Source organism: Nematostella vectensis, chromosome 9 (genome assembly GCF_932526225.1).
Source record: "Nematostella vectensis chromosome 9, jaNemVect1.1, whole genome shotgun sequence".
Lineage (NCBI taxonomy): Eukaryota > Metazoa > Cnidaria > Anthozoa > Actiniaria > Edwardsiidae > Nematostella > Nematostella vectensis.
In genome coordinates, this window is record NC_064042.1 from 6,543,513 (window position 1) to 6,561,654 (window position 18,142).

The 18,142-nt window shown below is 42.8% G+C and overlaps 4 protein-coding genes across 4 annotated transcripts in view; 2 read left to right on the forward strand and 2 right to left on the reverse strand.

The window, feature by feature from the left end:
• The window catches only part of LOC116601893, an 80,747-nt gene extending 68,983 nt beyond the window's left edge, over window positions 1-11,764 (forward strand). Inside the window, exons 10-18 of the mRNA XM_048732954.1 lie at window positions 4,587-4,733; window positions 5,324-5,442; window positions 5,779-5,837; window positions 6,228-6,382; window positions 7,762-7,872; window positions 8,311-8,427; window positions 8,722-8,746; window positions 9,099-9,405; window positions 10,659-11,764. Of these exons, the coding sequence (XP_048588911.1) occupies window positions 4,587-4,733; window positions 5,324-5,442; window positions 5,779-5,837; window positions 6,228-6,382; window positions 7,762-7,872; window positions 8,311-8,427; window positions 8,722-8,746; window positions 9,099-9,405; window positions 10,659-11,216 (1,598 nt within the window). The 3' untranslated portion in view covers window positions 11,217-11,764. The remainder of the gene's footprint in view (window positions 1-4,586; window positions 4,734-5,323; window positions 5,443-5,778; window positions 5,838-6,227; window positions 6,383-7,761; window positions 7,873-8,310; window positions 8,428-8,721; window positions 8,747-9,098; window positions 9,406-10,658) is intronic.
• On the reverse strand, window positions 1,501-4,423 carry LOC125572447. Its single transcript, XM_048732956.1, has 2 exons — window positions 3,709-4,423; window positions 1,501-3,476 (listed from the first exon to the last, which is right to left on the reverse strand). The coding sequence occupies exons 1-2, from the start codon at window positions 4,103-4,105 to the stop codon at window positions 1,915-1,917; spliced, it is 1,959 nt and encodes a 652-aa protein (XP_048588913.1). The 5' UTR covers window positions 4,106-4,423; the 3' UTR covers window positions 1,501-1,914.
• Window positions 11,765-12,671: 907 nt separating the features above from the next.
• On the reverse strand, window positions 12,672-13,907 carry LOC5518114. The gene is made up of 2 exons (XM_001638089.3): window positions 13,757-13,907; window positions 12,672-13,362 (listed from the first exon to the last, which is right to left on the reverse strand). Exon 2 carries the CDS (start codon window positions 13,359-13,361, stop codon window positions 12,858-12,860), a length of 504 nt encoding a protein of 167 aa, XP_001638139.1. The 5' UTR covers window position 13,362; window positions 13,757-13,907; the 3' UTR covers window positions 12,672-12,857.
• A 215-nt stretch (window positions 13,908-14,122) lies between these two features.
• Window positions 14,123-17,908, forward strand: LOC5518109 (ribonuclease H2 subunit B). The gene is made up of 9 exons (XM_001638036.3): window positions 14,123-14,275; window positions 14,585-14,656; window positions 14,735-14,842; window positions 15,178-15,254; window positions 15,529-15,699; window positions 16,399-16,504; window positions 16,648-16,729; window positions 17,167-17,221; window positions 17,598-17,908. The coding sequence occupies exons 1-9, from the start codon at window positions 14,194-14,196 to the stop codon at window positions 17,793-17,795; spliced, it is 951 nt and encodes a 316-aa protein (XP_001638086.2). The 5' UTR covers window positions 14,123-14,193; the 3' UTR covers window positions 17,796-17,908.
• The last annotated feature ends 234 nt before the right edge of the window (window positions 17,909-18,142 follow it).

Consider the following 18,142-nt stretch of genomic DNA (forward strand, 5'->3'; position numbering starts at 1 on the left):
GCTAGGGAGGGAGTAGCTAGGGGAAGGAATAGCTAGGAAGGAGTAGCTAGGGAGGGGTGTAGCTAGGGAGGGAGAAGCTAGGGAGGGGAGTAGCTAGGGAGGGGAGTAGCTAGGGAGGGGTGTAGTTAGGGAAGGGTGTAGCTAGGGAGGGTGTAGCTAGGGAGGAGAGTAGCTAGGGAGGGAGTTGCTAGGGAGGGGTGTAGCTAGGGAGGGGAGTAGCTAGGGAGGGGTGTAGCTAGGGAGGGGAGTAGCTAGGAAGGGGAGTAGCTAGGGAGGGGAGTAGCTAGGGAAAGGAGTAGCTAGGGGAAGGAGTAGCTAGGGGGGGGTGTAGCTAGGGAGGGAGTAGCTAGGGAGGGGAGTAGCTAGGGAGGGGAGTAGCTAGGGGAAGGAGTAGCTAGGGGAAGGAGTAGCTAGGGAGGGGAGTAGCTAGGGAGTGGAGTAGCTAGGGAGGGAGTAGCTAGGGAGGGGAGTAGCTAGGGAGGGGAGTACCTAGGGAGGGGAGTAGCTAGGGAGGGGAGTAGCTAGGGAGGGGTGTAGTTAGGGAAGGGTGTAGCTAGGGAGGAGAGTAGCTAGGGGGTGAGTTGCTAGGGAGGGGAGTAGCTAGGGAGGGAGTAGCTAGGGAGGGGAGTAGCTAGGGAGGGGAGTACCTAGGGAGGGGAGTAGCTAGGGAGGGGTGTAGCTAGGGAGGGGAGTAGCTAGGGAGGGGTGTAGCTAGGGAAGGGAGTAGCTAGGGAGGGGTGTAGCTAGGGAGGGGAGTAGCTAGGGAGGGTAGTATCTAGGGAGGGGAGTAGCTAGAGAGGGGAGTCGCTAGGGAGGGGAGTAGCTAGGGAGGGGAGTAGCTAGCAAGGGGAGTAGCTAGAGAGGGGTGTAGCTAAGGAGGGGTGTAGCTAGGGAAGGGAGTAGCTAGGGAGGGAAGTAGCTATGGAGGGGAGTAGCTAGGGAGGGGAGTAGCTAGGAAGGGGTGTAACTAGGGAAGGGAGTAGCTAGGGAGGGGTGTAGCTAGGGAGGGGAGTAGCTAGGGAGGGGAGTAGCTAGGGAGGGTGTAGCTAGGGAGGGGTGTAGCTAGGGAGGGGTGTAGCTAGGGAAGGGAGAAGCTAGGGAGGGGAGTAGCTAGAGAGGGGAGTAACTAGGGAGGGGAGTAGCTAGGGAGGGGAGTAGCTAGGGAGGGGAGTAGCTAGGGAGGGGAGTAGCTAGGGAGGGGTGTAGCTAGGGAGGGGTGTAGCTAGGGAAGGGAGTAGCTAGGGAAGGGAGTAGCTAGGGAGGAGAATTATCTAGGGATGGGCTCAGAGGCATGCATACCCTTAAGGCGGGGGTCTACCTGAACTCATAGCAAATTGAGTGGTGTTGCAAAAAAAATCACAACTGTCAAAGTTTTCATCATAACTATAGCAAACCATATATCATTGGAAAGGTTATGAGATGACGATTCTGATTTTATATTTTATTCCGTGAAATATGACAATGTAATTTGATACCAGGCTTTCAAAAAGACACATGCTGAGTAAGGAGAGTTTTTATTTAAGAAAAAATAACTCCTTGCAGATTGAATGGAATTTCGATTTTTCTTCATTGTACTATTGCTAGAACACTAATAATTAAAATGAGTTGGGGAAATTTTGGAATTCCAAAAAATAAGCCAATAGAAGTCATTTAAATTTGCATAATAGGAAAATTGACTTCATCAGTCCATAACTTTATTTTAAAAAATTAAAGAGGAAATCCCTCAACTCATTTTAATCACCTCAGTTATATCTATCAATGCTGAAAGTTTGAGGTCAATTGAACAAATTCTTGAAGAGATATCTTTTCTTGAAGCCCGAAAAGCAAAAATTCGGGAAAATGCCTTTAAAGTTGACAATAATCACAAAAACGCTGTTTCTTATCATATAAGCAATGTTCTTGAAAATATTTTAGCTAAAAGGCTCCAGACTCGTAAGTAACACCCTCAGCACTCCTTAGAGCCTCCTCCCTGCGTACTCTGCGCATCTGGGTGGCCTGTCTTTTCTTCTTTGCCTTTTCAGACACTTGCCTGTCTGCTTTCTGCACCCACTTTCTGTCCTTAAGAAGGGATCCCTGCTTTGTATGGCTGCCAGCAGGAATCAAAAGACTCTCCATCACTTTCTCCCTACTAGCAGCCCCCCCATGAAAATGGCAGACAGCAGATGCTGCTGCAAATCGCACCACCTTTGGGCCATGGTGCTTGTGTTTTGGGCATCGGGCCCAAACCAACGAATTAATACATTCGTTAGGGTTCTGTGTCTTTCCACGAACACATCTCTTCAGTAAATCAGTCTCACTCAAGCTCATGTATACTGGACGCAGTACCTCTAGAAAAACCTCAGGAAGGCAGTCTGCTGAGTCGTACCTGGAGATACCGGTGGCTTCGTCCTGTTGGAACTTACACCAGGAATTTGCCCTTTTTGGGCAGTATTGATGCTGTTTTTTAAGATCCGGCATCCCAATATTGTGGTGTAGAGATGCGATTATATTCTTTTTCATCGCATATACTGCCACATCAATGTCTCTTTCTGTGGGATTAGTATCTTGCACAGTGTTCTGGCGAATTGCCAGACCATACTCCTTTTGGAGTTTTTTTATCTTGGCCTCTGTGAGGCGGCCACGGCCACCAATCGTATGGCCATCATCTAGCTTCCCTTTTCTCCTACTCTTCAACTGGAGCAACCGCTTTCCCATCCTTTTTTGCACGTGCCCCACACAGTCTAATTTTTCCACCCTACATTCATCGTAGATGTCTTGGACAGAGTTGTGTGATTTACTGTCCCCATCGCAAATCATCCACTTGTACCTCATGTTGTGACGTTCTATGGATCTACTCCAGAGCACAACAGCACCCTCTGCCTCCATGGCAGGAGAACTTCCAACAAAGTTTATGTCACATGCACCTGAAGCCACATGTTCTAGTATCCAATCCTCAAACTCTCCATCATCAGAAATTTTGCCTCTGTTTATGGTACATGTCTGGCATTGTTTGGAGAGGACATGGTAGTCTAGGACCTCTCCAGTGTCTATAGAAATAGCAAAAACCACTCCAGTGAGTGATGTGAAGCCTCTCTTGGCCCAGGTTCCATCAAAACTGACAGCCACGTCAAGAAGCTCAAACTCCTTGCCATCATCTCCTATCAGCTTCTGACGCAGTCTTTTTGCGGCCGAACACATTTCACGTCTTCCCTCCTCTTCCTGAGCATTGACAATTATGTCCAATTGTTTGTAATATGCTGCTTTGCTAACGCATGGCATATTCATGACTCTGCAAAATGAAGCAAGTCCCTCATATCCATTTCCACTTTCCAGAGAGTGGTACACTACTCGCCGGTTGACATCGAAAGACTTGCCTCTTTGGTGGATTTGACTTGATGTTGTCAGAGTTTCAGTTTCATGACAGGAACTGCACTTAACCTCGAAAGAGGATTTCAGCCCTGCCCTTGCTGAAGTAGTTTCTTTTATTTCAAGTTTACCTGCAATAAAACAAACACTTAGAATCCCTAGCTAATGAATCAGCCATTGATTCAAACAGAATAATTGTTACTTATAATATGAGTCTTACAGTCCCGCTGAGTTCAAGAAATCATAAGGTCACGTATTCTGTGTATATAGTAATTTCCAAATCTGAGACCAATCATATAAACTAAATCACTATATTGAGCTTATCAGCGAAAACAAAATGATGTTATTTTTCAAAATACTCACCTTCTTCGCATCTATGAACATCGGAAAGATATGAAGAGAGGCATCCCAAGTCCACGACTCGATATTCGCAGGCTTCAGCATCATCACCAGATACCTCCTCGTGGTCTGAGTCAAATTTTGAAAGGCTTTGATCGTCCGAAGAAAACTCTCCGTCAAAGCTTTCATTGTAGCCATGGTCGCTAAGCTTCTTTCTAGAAGCACTTGCTGGAGCTTGTTCACTGTGATCTGGAGTATAATCTGCCGATCGAGAGTGTGAGGGTCCTGGTTCTTCGACGAGGCCACGAGTTGTTTGAGAGCTTTCATCTCTGTCTGAGCGGTTCAGCTCCTGTTTTTGCTTGCCGTAAAACACGCGTTTTCTTTTCTTTCGGTACGTCGATGAGTCTTTTTCTCCGACCATTATTTTTCAAGGTCTTTTAAAGAGTTGATATGAGTTGTATATAGCTTTGAGGATCGCGGTTCGATAAGTTTAGAAGTTTTGCTGGATTTTGCACATATATATCCCATAATAGTCGTGTATTTTGCTGTCAACCGCTGGACAGTTGTTTCAAGAGAGATTTGAGGAGGTTTGTATGGCGATTGGGCCCCATTGGAGTAGAAAAAATGCGCCGAATTCAAAAGAAACAGTAATCGTTGCCATGGCAACGTGATCTTCAAACTTGACACAACTTTTTAAAAGCGCTCGGGCTTATCGAAAAGAGTCAGGACAGTTGTAAGACAACATTGAATTGATAAAGGAATAGCCGAATATGATATTTATCGAAAAAATTTTTTTTTGATGTCTGTAGTGAGTTTCAGGTAGACCCCCGCCTTAAGCGCCGTCAGCACTAAATTACATTTTAAATTAGTTTCGCTTTTATTTTTAATCCAAATTTTTTTAGCGCTGTGTCCATCCGACTTCTGCAGCAATGATGGCAAATGCATATCTTCTGATTCTTGTGACAAAAACGGCGCATGCGCAGACAGGCGTACCTCGTTCGAGTGCGAGTGTAAACTTGGTTGGTCTAGACCTCAGTGCAAGAAGATAGGTAACATTCGCCAGGCCCGTACCCAGGGGAGGAGGTGCGGCAAAAGGTCCACTTTCGTTTTTCAATAGACGTGCTAGATATTTATCAAAAAACCTCCCCCCCCCCGGAAAAATTAGGTCCACTTTTTCGGATTTCGCACCCCCCCCCCCCCCCCCCTGGGTACGGGCCTGTTCGCTCCTTTTACATCCTAAGCCTACGATTTCTCCCGTCGATAGTAAGTATGTTCTTTTCTATGATTCCCCATGACCGTACCCAGGTCTAGTAGGCAGATATCGTTGTGTGACGTATAAATCAAACGGATATAAACGGGTACGATATTACCATGATGTAGCAAGGATGACTTCTTACAACAAAATGTTTAAAGATTTCCCCGAATTATAGAAATATTTCACAGGGTCGTAGCAGGGAGTGGAGCACTCGGGATAATACTTGAAAATTATAGGTAGGGACTCTTTGTCCCCAATATTTTTTCTTTACGTTTCTGTATCGTGCCGCCAATATTTCGAGCCCCGTTTTAGAATAGCATTCAATTCACATGTTACACCTTCTTGTTGTCGGTTAACATCTCTCTCGATATCTTGTTTGTCCAGATGAGGTTGACATGGTGTTTGTGGGCTCCTTTAAGTTGTCAGGGATTGCATGGCGGGAGAGTTACGCAAACTCAGCTACCGAGAGCTACAAGAACATAACAGCGGAAATCCGTCAGGCGGTAAGTCGTCTATTTGTCCGTGGTGTTTGATCCGTGTATTTCCTGTGGTTTTGGTTTCCCTTTCCTAATTTTCTTTGGTAGAAGGTACGGTCACATTTAAAATCCAAAACGCCATCCGTTTTTGTTTTAGCATAAATCAATGGGCATTGTTCAGTAACTTGATTACGAAATAAAAATCATTTGCCAAATATACGTATCTTAATCATATCAAATAGGGGAGGAAGCCGTCTTCTACCGCCCTACTTTTCACGTAACAGGACAAGCTGTTGTTACTTTCCTTGATATGTAACTTGCTGTATAAAAGTGTTAGCAACTGAGTTCTTTTTGTATCCACAGATCGACAAGGCTTATGAGAACATGCCGATATTCGTAAGGAGCAAAGTGTTAAACTTGAGGTAGAGCCATGACAATGAAAACAAAATGAACTAGTTGAAGAATAGGGGAGGGAGGGGTGGGGGAGCAAGCGCATGCTTATACGAATGCAGATTTGTATATATTTTTTTAGGAAATTTCGATTGTAATGCAAAGTGCGTTATTATCTTACTAGGGACTTTAACCACAGTTTATAAAAAAAAGTTGTTTTTTATTCGTGCGCATGTTTGTTCTTCTATTTAGATCATGATTTTCAACTCAGACTTTTTTTGATCGCCCATAGAAGGTCTAGCAAATTATAAAAAAGCCCGTTTTTCTGTTATTTTTTTAAACAAGTGTACAATATTCTTCAAAATGCAGAGACGCGGCTCTGTGGTTTCGTCTTTTGCGATTCCTGTTTTTGTTGTTTCTAGGAAAGGCAGTGTGATCGTTGACTTTGAACTCTCATTTAACGAGACGACGTCGCGCGATAAAGCTTTGGAACCGCTACAGAACGTCGCGCTGACGGGAAGCCTGGGAAAATACGGCATTAACGGATCCACCATCACACTACAGGCGGCTAGCGCAGGTACTTACACACAGTGCATTGTCACAGGATTGCGTGACGATGTTTATTTGTTTGCGTTTTGTGTGGCTAGCGCAGATGCAAGTAATCACACACTGCACATAGCCACCCTCTAGAGTAACAACGTCCCTGACAACGTTACTCTATTGGCGTGTTGTGTTACACTCCAGTTGGCTAGCGCATACGACACACTGTACACAACCGAGAGAGAAGATTGCGTGACAACTCTACTCTATTGGCGTGTTGTGTTACACTACAGTTGGCTAGCGCATACGACACACTGTACACAACCGAGAGAGAAGATTGCGTGACATCTTCACTCTATTGGCGTGTTGTGTTACACTACAGTTGGCTAGCGCATACGACACACTGTACACAACCGAGAGAGAAGATTGCGTGACATCTTCACTCTATTGGCGTGTTGTGTTACATTACAGTTGGCTAGCGCATACGACACACTGTACACAACCGAGAGAGAAGATTGCGTGACAACTTTACTCTATTGGCGTGTTGTGTTACACTACAGTTGGCTAGCGCATACGCGCATACACAACCGAGAGAGAAGATTGCGTGACAACTTTACTCTATTGGCGTAATGTGTTACACTACAGTTGGCTAGCGCATACGCGCATACACAACCGAGAGAGAAGATTGCGTGACATCTTCACTCTATTGGCGTGTTGTGTTACACTACAGTTGGCTAGCGCATACGACACACTGTACACAACCGAGAGAGAAGATTGCGTGACAACTTTACTCTATTGGCGTGTTGTGTTACACTACAGTTGGCTAGCGCATACGCGCATACACAACCGAGAGAGAAGATTGCGTGAAACTTTACTCTATTGGCGTGTTGTGTAACACTTCAACTAGCTAGCGAATACGACACACTGCACAACAACGGGGTCATGTAGAAGCCATCAGAAGATTTCACCACATTGGATTGATGCACACCACCACGTGTTTTGACGAGTGTTGTGTGACATTGCGTGACACTAGATGCTGTGCTCATTAACAGTGGACCCTTGTAACTCCTTCCCCTGTCTGCATGATACCACGTGTTTTGTTGAGTGACATTGTGTGAAACTAATTTCTGTTGAGTTTTGCATGACATTGCGTGACACTTATTGCTGTTGAGTGTTGTGTGACATTGCGTGACACTAATTGCTATGTAGTTTTGTGTGACATTGCGTGACACTAGATGCTGTGCTCATTAATTGTGGACCCTTGTAACTTCTTCCTCTGTCTGCATGATACCACGTGTTTTGTTGAGTGACTGCGTGACACTAATCGCTGTTGAGTGTTGTGTGACATTGCAAGACACTAATTGCTCTTGAGTGTTGCGTGACATTGCGTGACACTAAATGCTGTTCTCATAACAGTGGACCCTTGTAACTCCTTTCCCTGTCTGCATGACGGAACGTGCACGAGGACTGGTAACGGCTTCGAATGCTTGTGCAAAAACTTCAGATATGGACCTATCTGCCAGGATGGTAAGAATCAAATCATCCCTTTCCTACACATTTATTGAATGTTACAAATTAAATTGATTGATTGACCTGTTCCTTTGACATATCGTAACTTTTTTCACACCGCGACTTCATAACTAGAGGCGGTAATGGAAAAGAGCTGAATTGCGACACTTGTTCTGCAGGTGATCGCTAAACATCAAGGAATCAGCTGTTTTCTAGCATTCCATTACATCTTATATAGCACAGCAAGTGCTAAAGCCTTTAAATGCAACAGTCACCTTTCTGTAACATTTGCGTCATTGCAATACTTCACAAAATATATGAATGATGCCAAAGTATACGCCAATGTCAAAATCTAATGATTTGCTCTCCAAAACGTTCTATGAACTGTGATACAAGATGCTGGACTTAATATACCCTTGTTAGGAATAGGTTGTTGATCCTGTTTTTTTCTTCTAGGAATCGACGTGCTGCCCATGGTGGTCATCATCTTGGCTCTCCTCATCCTTCTCATCATTGTCACTGTTCTCGTTCTCTACTACTGCCGCATGAGCCGCAAGGCTAAGTACTCAACAGGTACTACTCTTAGACCCTGATCATGGGAGATCTCTGCTATTATTGCCACATGAGCCGCAAGGCTAAGTAATCAACAGGTACTACTCTTAGACCCTGATCATGGGAGATCTCTGCTATATTTTCCGCATGAGCTGCAAGGCTAAGAACTTAATAGATACTACTCTTAGATCACGATCGTCAGAGATCTCTGCTTTTAATGTTTAGTCTAAAAGCATAGTCCCTTTCTGTCTCGAGCCATCCTCCCAGTTTTCACAAAGAGTATAAACCAGTAATCAGTAATTGTTTGTCTTTCAGGATTTGAAGAAGATGGTGAAAAAAGGTGAGCTATCTAGAGAATAATTTTTTAGATTTTGAGCTTTTACTTTTTAGATCTGCTGGCGAAACCCAACAACGATTCGGGTACTGGGATTTCGCATGTTGTCCTGACGTCGAAACGGAATTTCGAATAAAAATAACTGTGAAAAAAATTTCCATTGCTAGTGGTTTGAAATTGAAACACCGTTTTTTTTTTCATCGAAATTCATCGTATGATTTAAATCTTGGAATAAGCTTTGCACCGAAGGTGCGGCGTTTATTAGAGGGCGGCGTCTACTGACACTTTAACTCTCTTTAACTGCTTTAAAGTTAACCAAATATTATCTCATTTTAAATAAAAAACTTTACCCTTATAGATCGACAAATGATAGTAACAAGACAAATACCAAAGAAAAGCATTCAAGCAAAGAGCGTCAGAAGACAAAAGAGCGCACATCAACCAAGGAGCGTGACACAAACAAGAAGTGTGACTCCACCAAGCGTGACTCCACCAAAAGGCGCGTGGTCACGATGGAGCGCGTGGTTTTTACAAACAATGGGACTACAGACCACGCCATGGCGGTATCAAATGATCCGGACCTCCGAGACGAGACTGGCGACGAGGAGGAAGAAGCATCCATCCCACCCTCCCCTCCCGTACTGTGGTCTGAGAAATATGCACAGGTGAATCCTCCCCGTCCGTACCAGGTGTGCGTCATTTTTGACACTTGAGTCTTACATAGCACAGTGCCCCACCCCTCCCACAGGGTACTCCTCCGTGGCAGGTGCGGGTCATGTTCCCCGTCGTCTTCCCTACAAGGTAGACCTGTCCGTACCAGGGGTGATATATTTTTGACACTCGAGTCTTACATAGCACAGTGCCCCACCCCTCCCACAGGATACTCCTCCGTGGCAGGTGCGGGTTATGTTCCCCGTCGTCTTCCCTACAAGGTAGACCTGTCCGTACCAGGGGTGATATATTTTTGACACTCGAGTCTTACATAGCACAGTGCCCCACCCCTCCCACAGGATACTCCTCCGTGGCAGGTGCGGGTTATGTTCCCCGTCGTCTTCCCTACAAGGTAGACCTGTCCGTACCAGGGATGATATATTTTTGACACTCGAGTCTTGCATAGCACAGTGCCCCAACCCCTCCCATACAGGGTATACTCCTCTGTGGCAGGTGCGGGTCATGTTCCCCGTCGTCTTCCCTACAAGGTAGACCTGTCCGTACCAGGGGTGATATATTTTTGACACTCGAGTCTTGCATAGCACAGTGCCCCAACCCCTCCCATACAGGGTACTCCTCCGTCGCAGGTGCGGGTCATGTTCCCCGTCGTCTTCCCTACAAGGTAGACCTGTCCGTACCAGGGGTGATATATTTTTGACACTCGAGTCTTGCATAGCACAGTGCCCCAACCCCTCCCATACAGGGTACACCTCCGTCGCAGGTGCGGGTCATGTTCCCCGTACCCTACAGGACAGACCTGTCCATTTCAGGGATGATTTATTTTTTTACATTTGAGAATGTAGAAAGACTGCGTATGAAGAGGCGTGCAGGCGCAGCACCCCGTCCCCTCCCCCCACAAGTCTTACCTAGCGCAGCCTGTCTCCTGTCTTTTTCGTGTCAGATGTGTGACATTTTTACACTTGCGTAGCGTAATGAACCGTCTACTCACCTACGTACAGGATTTAAAGTACATTTTAAACATTTGAATATGTTTCTTAGAATATGCAGCCCTTATTTTTGTTTAAGTGCGGTACTTCCATGTCCAGCCCTAAGGCATTCCGTGTTTTTCGCCAAGCCTCATATCATATCAACAGCCAAATCGATAGATGTCCTGTATATGGTAGGAGGCTAGGAATAGTTTAGATATTCCCCTTTTTGTTTACCATGACCGCTAGAACAACTGATCGCTACAGTTCTATTTTGGCAGAAATCCGACGACAAAGACAAGACACGGCTGGTCACTGCCAATAACTCCCCGGTTAACAGCGACGAGACCCCTCCACCACGGCAAGGCGAGTACGCTGAGGTAACCGTGGTCTTCAAAGAACCGAGGTACTTCGACGAGATCGGAGAGACTGACACAGACACAGACACAAGCAAGATTCCCATCTACGCTGTACCTAACAAATCAGATGCAAGGGGGCAACGACACCCCTTCCACCGTGGGCGTGACCCGGAAGGGGTTGAAGGGTTCCTTGGCCTTCCGCATTCTCATGGTCGTCCAACCGTGGTGCCTGGGCCAAGTGGCCTACCCCCGGAGGTTCCTGGGATTGTCGCCCATAGCAACGCGGCTGACCAGTACGTTCGTGACTTCAACGACGAGACCGTGTACACGTTGAGTACCTCCGACGACCCGAGGTCAATCAAACGCTCCCAAAGTTTGAATCGGAAGGTTCACTTCGAGTTGGAAGGAAGAGACGTCGAGTTCACCCAAGTTCACAAGACTGCTTCACTGAAGAGGGACTACAAAGTCGGAACCCTCTAAAAGCCTCTAGAAGACCCAGCGCCGGTACGTCCTGAAGTACAAGCACGGAAAACTTCATCGTGAAATTTAAAAGTACAATTTAGTTTATAATGCACAGTAATCAGGCCATCCTTTCTGAATTGTTTACAGAATATAATAATTTGAAACTCTGGTCAAAGTTACGAGTTTGGTTAAATTGTTAAAGAAAAAGATTTAGACTTTAGAATAAACTTGAGACTTACAGTATATACTAGGAGGTGTTTTTACATGTATATTAGAGAACCGCACCAGCTTTCGAAAGATTGTGTAATTCGATTTGTATGAGGCACATTCATTTTTTCTACTAACCTTGAAAAGGTGTAAACTATGAACAAGCACATATTACATATATAAAGGTCTCATATATAAAGGTCTACACGCACCGGAAGCCAGAGATAACTCCAAACGTTATTAGGCATTCATTAGACCAGGACTCAATGTTAATGACTCGTCCTCAGTCGTAACGCAAGTTTTCGGAGGGGAGGATCGCAAAGCCTCAAGGGAGATTTCGAAGGCGCGCAAAGCCTAAAGGGAAGGGAGCAAAGGACGTCTCTTCCCTTTCTCTTTTCTCTTCCCTCGATGCCCTGCGCGCCTCTTTAACCCTTCCCTTGGGGCTTTGCGACGTCTCCGAAAACCATGTGAGACGACTGGGGACGAGTCAGATGTTAAAGCGCCAGCAACAGTGTTTTTCCCGCCAACAATGCTTCACACGGCTGAGGTTCAGAGATCACCAAAATATACACTGTCGTCCCCTAACATTGCTGGTTTACTTAAGGTGCTGGGGCTATCCCATGGGAATTCGTATGAGGTTGTGAAGGTTGAATTTAAATCCATCGATATTGCAACATAACTTTCTGATAAGGCCCTGTTTTAAATGACCACATAGTGATTAGGATGTATTAGTTAAAGGCATTTATTCTAGTGCAAAATAAAAGAATCACATGCAAAAATCTGGTTCCTGTCTCTTGCAAGTATTGCTAGATGTTGATACCCAGTCCTTATTAATCTTTTGTCACACCCCCCATATCCTCTGCTTTTCGTTGCTTATTCCTTTCTCAAGAGGTTTTCCAAGAGGTCAAATGCCCCAAAAGGTGGAGAATTCAATAAATGATCACATAAAAAAAAAACATAATAGTATACATATCATTGTATAGATTCTCATAACCGGATATCTGGAATTTAGCCCAAGTCTCAGGAGTTATACCATACTCCTGTCTTATACCCCTCTTCCTTACACCAAATCACAAAGTAGAATATTTACTAGGGTCATATCAGTGAAATATTTGCTTCCACCTTTCACCTGTTCCTTTAAGATATCCCCCCCCCCCCCTTGACGGATTATCTCTTTGCCACAATTAACTAGCCTGTGTGCAAACCGCAAATTATTTCTGGATGCATCGCAGGCTAAAATTACATATCAGACCATAAACACATTGCTTCTTTTAAGATTTTATTTCTCTCTACTTATTAATTTGTTAAAAAATCACACAGCCTACATTATTGTCATCCTGCTATATCATTTTCCTTTAAATTGTCTTTTGTGGGAGGAAATTCAGTGAACTATTTAATTATACATTCATTATTGTTTTAAACTTAAATTATCCAGCATATCCAGCCATAGCACTACTTTTCCCGTGCAGCAAATGCAGAATTATAAACACCAGCCAAGACAGTGCCTCCGACCAGGCCAATGACAGCACCGGAGGACAGGCTTCCACCCATAGCCATTGCACCAGCTGCGCCACCCAGAGTACCAAGGAACGCGAGCCTGTCAGTACGCACTTGGTTGCGGTTATACCTCAAGCGGTAGCAGCGATCATATAAACCATCTTCATCTATACCACCCCCTACCACCCTAGCATATGTCATGGCTGGTCCAGCTGCTGCACCGAGAACTGCGCCATACTTTCCATAGTTAACAGCTGTATCTATTATGGCTTGTAAGTTTCTTGGTCCCCTGATTCCTCGCACTGCTGGACCAACCGCTACCATGCCAAGTAATGCAAACGCCTGGATGGTCTTGAAGGTGACATGTGTAGTGAGCTCGGTGCAGGGATATTTGATCACTCTCATCTCTTCATCCTCCAGGGTTTGCCCTAGCATGTTTCGTGTCCACTGGAACTTCATTCTGTATTTTAAGGGTGCAAATGTGGAATTGTAAATACTCTACTTATAACTTGAATCAGCTCCAGCCTAAAAAGGTCTTGAACAAGTTTCTCTTAAAGGAAGCAAATTTTGCTTTAAAGCTTGGTTTTGTGATTCATGGCCTTGATAATGTCAATTCTTAGGGGGAGAGGGGCTTTGTAAAAACACCCCTGAAAAACACCCTTGAAAGGGGACCTCCAACAATACCTGAAATGAATAAAATACTAATCTATAAGTTACTCAGTTTGCAATGAAAGCAAATCACTTTTCATCTTTTGATGCTTGTTGTGTTGTGTGATTAGTTTGTTTTGTGTAGTAATAAGACCTAACGCTTCATATTTTCATAAGTTCTATACCTCATACTCTCCGTGCATTACCTGTTATAATACAGACGATCCTGCTTTATTCCGATCTCGTAGCAAATATCGTAGCTCTAAGGATAAAAAGAGTTTTTCAAGCAAACAAGAACAGACCTCAAGCGAGCGGAGAGATTTGTGAAGTGTCGCACGTGCACTGAATCACGGGTAAAATGACAAGGCAGTCCATGTTTGCAAAAAGAAGAAAAAAGAAAAACAGCACCGAACTTTGAGTGTAGTCATTCGTGCTGTATTTTTTTTTTATATTTCTTTCCCCTCATAACCTGCCCTCAGAAACTTAATTTAATAAAAAGAAGTTGTAGGAGTTTGCCTAACCAGACGTTTGGGTTGCCTGTGTTAAATTGAGCCTGCTTTGGCCAGCTGCCTTACCCATAAGTATTTCGCGCGAATTTTGTAAGGTCTTCTCATTGCGGTTTTGTAAAATTACTAAATCAAAAATGCCTAAAGCAAGGGCTTCGAAGTCTGCAAAGGCAAACAAACCAAACAAGGATGTAAACCAATGGATGATGCTAGCCCCAGGTGAGAACTTTGTTTGCAATGTGCGTTATTTGTTTTTTTTTTATCGAAGTGCAAGTCCCGACCACACAGTTTGAACTGGTTATTCTTCAAGTTTAGTTAGGAAAGTATCTGGATCCTTCTATAAAAAAATATTGTCCTCAATCACACGATACCAAGAAAAACTAGCATTAATCTGCAATGTATCTCTCCCCTCTCTTTTAGTGCAAGAAACTTGATTTACTCCATTTGCACGGGCGGGAAGGAGGGGGGGGGGGGGGGGGGGGGGTGGACATTATACAAGATTTTGACCAGACTTGATTTGTATAACAGATGATGCTCTCAGCTCCACACCAGAAAGTGAATCACCTCCTTTATTTGCCAAGATACCTCATCCAAGAACAGGTAAGCAGTCTGGACTCTAATACAAATCTCAATTCATTGCCTGAGGAGAGCAATGTTTATGAAATCTGTACTTTTCAGGGAAAGGGGTCCAGCTTCTTTTCTCCTCTGATGAAAAAAGTGTGTGTGAAGTGGCGAAATTCAAAGATGAGCCCAGGTCGTGGTTTATAGATGACACTGTTCATGAAGGTACATTACTTTTTACATGTTGAAGCCGCATTGCCACCAGTTTACTTCCAGAGAGAATCCGTGCTATTGAAAAGGCCATCTGCTCTAAATTATCAATCACATCCTCAAATAAACTTCCAATAGACAAACTGCTTTTTCACAATTTTGAAATATTTTTTTTTGTGTTTTCATTTTAAAATAATTGGAGATTGTTACAGTACGTAATCAGCCCGAAGTAAACTGGTGACAATATGACTTGAAGTATATAATGATGCATTTAGTATGTGTTCAATAGCTGGGTTGATATTCTTGGCAATATCCTTGACGATGCTAAATTTAGTTTGTTTGTGTTTTAGATGGGAGCATGGTTATTGCAACTCCTATAGATTCTGTGTTTCTTTGCCTGCCATATCTTGAAAAATGCTCATCGCAGGTACAGTAAAGTTAGTAATAATGTTTTGTAAGAATTACATTAACTGTTGTTCAGTAGTAATTATTTAGTTGAAATTTATCGACCAAAGTCCAGTACTACTGTATGGAAATTGAATTGAATGAATCAAATTGATGTCATTTGATGTCAATCAAAAAACATAAATTACAGTATTTAATAATGCACATGTAACTGCAAACAGTGGTTTCAAAATAAATGAATTGAGAATGAGTACATTAAAAAAACCTTCAATAGATTTTAAAACCTTTTTTTTCAGTTTAGAACTTTAGACCAGATTTTGATTGACAGCAAATTCCCCTCAGTGGGTAAACTGACGAACTGCATCACTCATGAGAGCTTGACAAGTGTATGTGACTGTAAGGGGGATGATGATCTACATGTCTACAGAATTAATGAAGATAAAACTATGGCATGGTTAAAGACCAAGGTGGGTGCATTGATAAGAAGTGCATTTCTAAAGTCATTCATCGATACATGACATTTAATAATGGTGAATCATTTGTGGAGGGGAGGGGGGTGTTATGGCAGTGGCTGATCCAGGGTTTGGTATCAGGGGGGGGGATGGTTACCCCCTTTTGATGAGAATTTAAGAAGGAATGTAATGAAGGTCAAGTTTACAGACTATCCTTAGGCTGTTATCACCTGCTGTGATCCAACGGACTGGTATTAAGCAAGGCCAGGTAATAGTGTTCTGGAGGTTAATGCACAGGCTTCCCACACCCGTCAGTGAAGGATTTCCAAGGCATAAGAATTCACACAACTTAACATCAATTATATATCCATGCTCTTCTTTATGAAATAAACTTAGTTGGGATGTATATGTTCGTCTGTGGGGGTTTATCTTCCCAAGAAGCTCAATTTCACCAGTTTAGAGCGATATAACTTTGTTTTGTATTTTGTGTCTACTTAGTATGTTAATGACACTAGGCTGGGAACTTAATTCTTACTACCTTAGCTTCAGCGCGATTTTCTGCTGTGTTTTATCCACTATGGGATTAAATTTGGCATAGGTCTATGTAATCAGAGCACTGAATTTGGTTATTGTATTTACTTGTTTTGTTGCTGCAATAAGTGTTTAAATAAAGCCCATTCATTCATCATTTTATCAAGTCCATTCTTCTTTCAGGTGGAATGTGTTGCTGATTACTTAGCGACATCAGATATCAATGTCAGTAAAGGATCTCAAAGTGCTACATTTGTACGCAGTAGAAAGCACTCAGATGTGACTAGAGGTACACATTATTTAAATCTTGTAGTTTAAAGACATCAAGGAGAGCTGGACTTATTCTATTTTATATGCTCCTTTTCAATATTCCTCACAGTACTGCATTTCCTCCCATCTGCAAGTTTTAACATTGTGCTTTTTTCTTCATAGATGATCACCTACGTTACTCGTCTGGTATGATTTGTGATTACTTGAGTCTTTCTTGGGAAGAGAAGCTGAAAAAAGCCTTGAAGTATGTTGCCATACGAATGCATTTTTTTAATCGTGAAGCAATAAACTTGTGACAGATTACATGAAAACCAAGGATAAGTCATTTGCAGTCAATTGTGTATGATGTCGTCACTCTTAAATACATGACAAAAAAGAAAACAAATTATTCTGCATACTGGAGATAGACTTGTGGTTTTTCTGTTATGATGATATTTTTACTGGAATACTACTGTATACTGTAGGTTTTCTTGAGGTTTAAAATGCTTTGAAGATGGTCATTTTTTCAAAACCTGTGAAAATACAGTATAGTACTGTAGTTGTGATATAAAGGAACTAAATAATTTGAAATATCCCACATTATATTATAAGATTATAATCTGTGCTTGTTTCGTATTTTATTTTCAAAAGAAATATTTGTTTGAATGTTGTACACTTATTATTTTTGTATTTGCATGTCAGTTTACCAGAAAAAGACAAAGAAAAGGAAGTTTCCGATGAGGAACCCCCTAGCAAGGTACTGTACCTATACTCTGAGGAAAACAATTGAACGGTTGAATATTTTCATCAAACAAGCACACAAACATGAACTGCAGATGTTTCATTCGGTTTTAGAAGAACAGAAGGGGTGAAAGTTATTTTATTCTATTACTTCAAATAAAACTTAAATCAACTTTTTTAAGTAGCAGGCACTCAGTGGAAAATAGCTGGCTGTTCCACCAGCCGCCATGGCCTAATGAAACCCCTGTACTGTATGTATGTGGATTAGTTATTTTTAAAAGTGCTGTATGACACCTACTAAATTTACTTATATTTCTTTTTATGCTTCCAATTTTTTATTTTTCTATTCCATTTTTCTTCAAATTATAAGGTTATCCATTGCCCTGTTTCAGCGTGTCAAGCTTGAAGAAGGCAGTGAAACAGTGGAGGACTATTCAAAAGAGTATGAAAAACTAAAGTCCAAGATTCCAGCTGGTGAGACTCCTGGAAAGATGACTGCAGGCCAGCGAGCGCTGTCTAAAGTTGACAAAACTGGTATGAAGTCAATATCAAGCTTCTTTGGAGGAGGTAAAAAGACAAGCAAAAAATAGAGAGAAATGGCCAATTCAGGTTTAATCCTGGGGTATGTTTTCTATTTGACTTTGATGTAGGGGAATATTCTTTGTAAATAACTGTAGGATGGAAATAAAATGGAGCTACTGCAGATTCTTTTAAGCTATTATTATGCATCTTCGTTATGCATTCAACATGTATGGCACAGTTTTCCAAATTTTCCCTTTCTCAAATGCAATGCCAGCAATGTCTCCCCATCTTTATCACTATAACACTTTGTAGGGTATTGAGGAGTAGGGAATCGAGAATATTTTTGGCTAGGGTTAACATCTGACAATCAAATTCCGAACATTAACATTAATTAGAAATACTATATATGAACTTG

Coding starts and splice junctions, on each gene's coding strand:
- LOC125572447 (XM_048732956.1), bottom strand. CDS start 4,105: ATGGTCGGAGAAAAAGACTCATCGACGTACCGAAAGAAAAGAAAACGC. Junction 3,477..3,708: donor TGTTCATAGATGCGAAGAAG/GTGAGTATTTTG, acceptor GTTTTATTGCAG/GTAAACTTGAAATAAAAGAA.
- LOC5518114 (XM_001638089.3), bottom strand. CDS start 13,361: ATGAAGTTCCAGTGGACACGAAACATGCTAGGGCAAACCCTGGAGGAT.
- LOC5518109 (XM_001638036.3), top strand. CDS start 14,194: ATGCCTAAAGCAAGGGCTTCGAAGTCTGCAAAGGCAAACAAACCAAAC. Junction 14,276..14,584: donor ATGGATGATGCTAGCCCCAG/GTGAGAACTTTG, acceptor TTTGTATAACAG/ATGATGCTCTCAGCTCCACA. Junction 14,843..15,177: donor AGATGACACTGTTCATGAAG/GTACATTACTTT, acceptor TTTGTGTTTTAG/ATGGGAGCATGGTTATTGCA.